This window comes from Fulmarus glacialis, unplaced genomic scaffold (assembly GCF_000690835.1).
Source record: "Fulmarus glacialis isolate BGI_N327 unplaced genomic scaffold, ASM69083v1 scaffold38978, whole genome shotgun sequence".
Lineage (NCBI taxonomy): Eukaryota > Metazoa > Chordata > Aves > Procellariiformes > Procellariidae > Fulmarus > Fulmarus glacialis.
Genome location: NW_009230840.1, coordinates 295 through 1,378, shown reverse-complemented (window position 1 = coordinate 1,378; position 1,084 = coordinate 295). Strand labels below are relative to the sequence as shown.

Sequence of the window (1,084 nt, the reverse complement as noted above, 5' to 3'; positions counted from 1 at the left end):
CGGCTGCGCGCCCGCCCCCGCACAAATCGCCCGGAGACTACCGACGTGCCTGATACAAAATTTATTGATCTCTCTTCGTTTGGAAGAAGGAAGCAAACGAGGACTAGGGACAGAGAGAGGGAAGGAGTGTTTCGATGACTTTTTTTTTTTTTGAAGAAATCCGGTAAACAAAACTAAAACGTTTCTTCATCTGATATGTCAAAACACGGTTCACAGTAAAATTCACAAACCAATTTACATAAGTATACAGCTTAAGAAAAACCAAGACACACAACTTACTATAAATAAAAGAAATGCGTTTGCGACCCGCACAGCTCTCTCCCACCTCCCCTTTTTTTAAGGAACAAAACCTAAAGTTAAAAACTCGTGAAAGCTACAGATTATGGATAGAAACCAACCGAGGCTCGGTAAGGTGGGAAGAACAAAACACTTAAGAAACCACAACGATAATGTGAACAACGGAGTTTAAAAACAAAAGCCCGCCGTTTTGTTTTGTTTTTGTTTTTAATGTCATTGCAGCGCTAGAAATAAAACTGGAAGATGCAAGATCTTTTAAAACTTTTAAGCGAATAAAAGAGTGCCCAACCTAGCAGAAACCAGGAAAGAAATTGCCGTGGTTTAAAAACTTCACAGCGGCTTCTAGGAGGCAGGAGTTGTGATCTATTAAAATAACAGCTTGCTCAAATACTTTTTTGTACAAAAAAAAGGACACAACTAACGGATTTCCTTTTTAAAATTTCTCCAAAGTTAGTATTAAGTCTGCTAAGCCGAGCAACACGCCGTACGTCCCGATGTAGTCAGGGAGCGGTGGTGGGGTTAGGGATTAAGACGGGGAGCCGTCCGGAGCAGCAAAGTTTATATGTGAGTTAGTGGTACGGTACCATTCACGCCAGTCCCAGCACTTTGGTAGTGCTGGTGGACGCTGTGTAACCTGCTGCCCTGCAGGGCGGAAGGGTCTGTGGCATCCCCCCCCGGGGGCAGGTACATGCTGATCATATCCCGCAGGTCTCCCAGACAGGCCCTCTGCGAGTGGGAAGTGATGGCAGGAGGCGGCGAGCTGGGCTCAGATTTCACCACCGAGCCC

At 45.4% G+C, this 1,084-nt stretch overlaps 1 protein-coding gene across 1 annotated transcript in view; it reads right to left on the bottom strand.

Annotated features, from left to right (window-relative positions):
- Positions 1 to 426: 426 nt before the first annotated feature.
- LOC104081570 (transcription factor SOX-3-like) overlaps positions 427 to 1,084 on the bottom strand; it is a gene marked incomplete at its 5' end in the record, with an annotated part of 949 nt that continues 291 nt past the window's right edge. Inside the window, one exon of the mRNA XM_009584369.1 lies at positions 427 to 1,083. Within this exon, the coding sequence (XP_009582664.1) occupies positions 856 to 1,083 (228 nt within the window). The remainder of the gene's footprint in view (position 1,084) is intronic.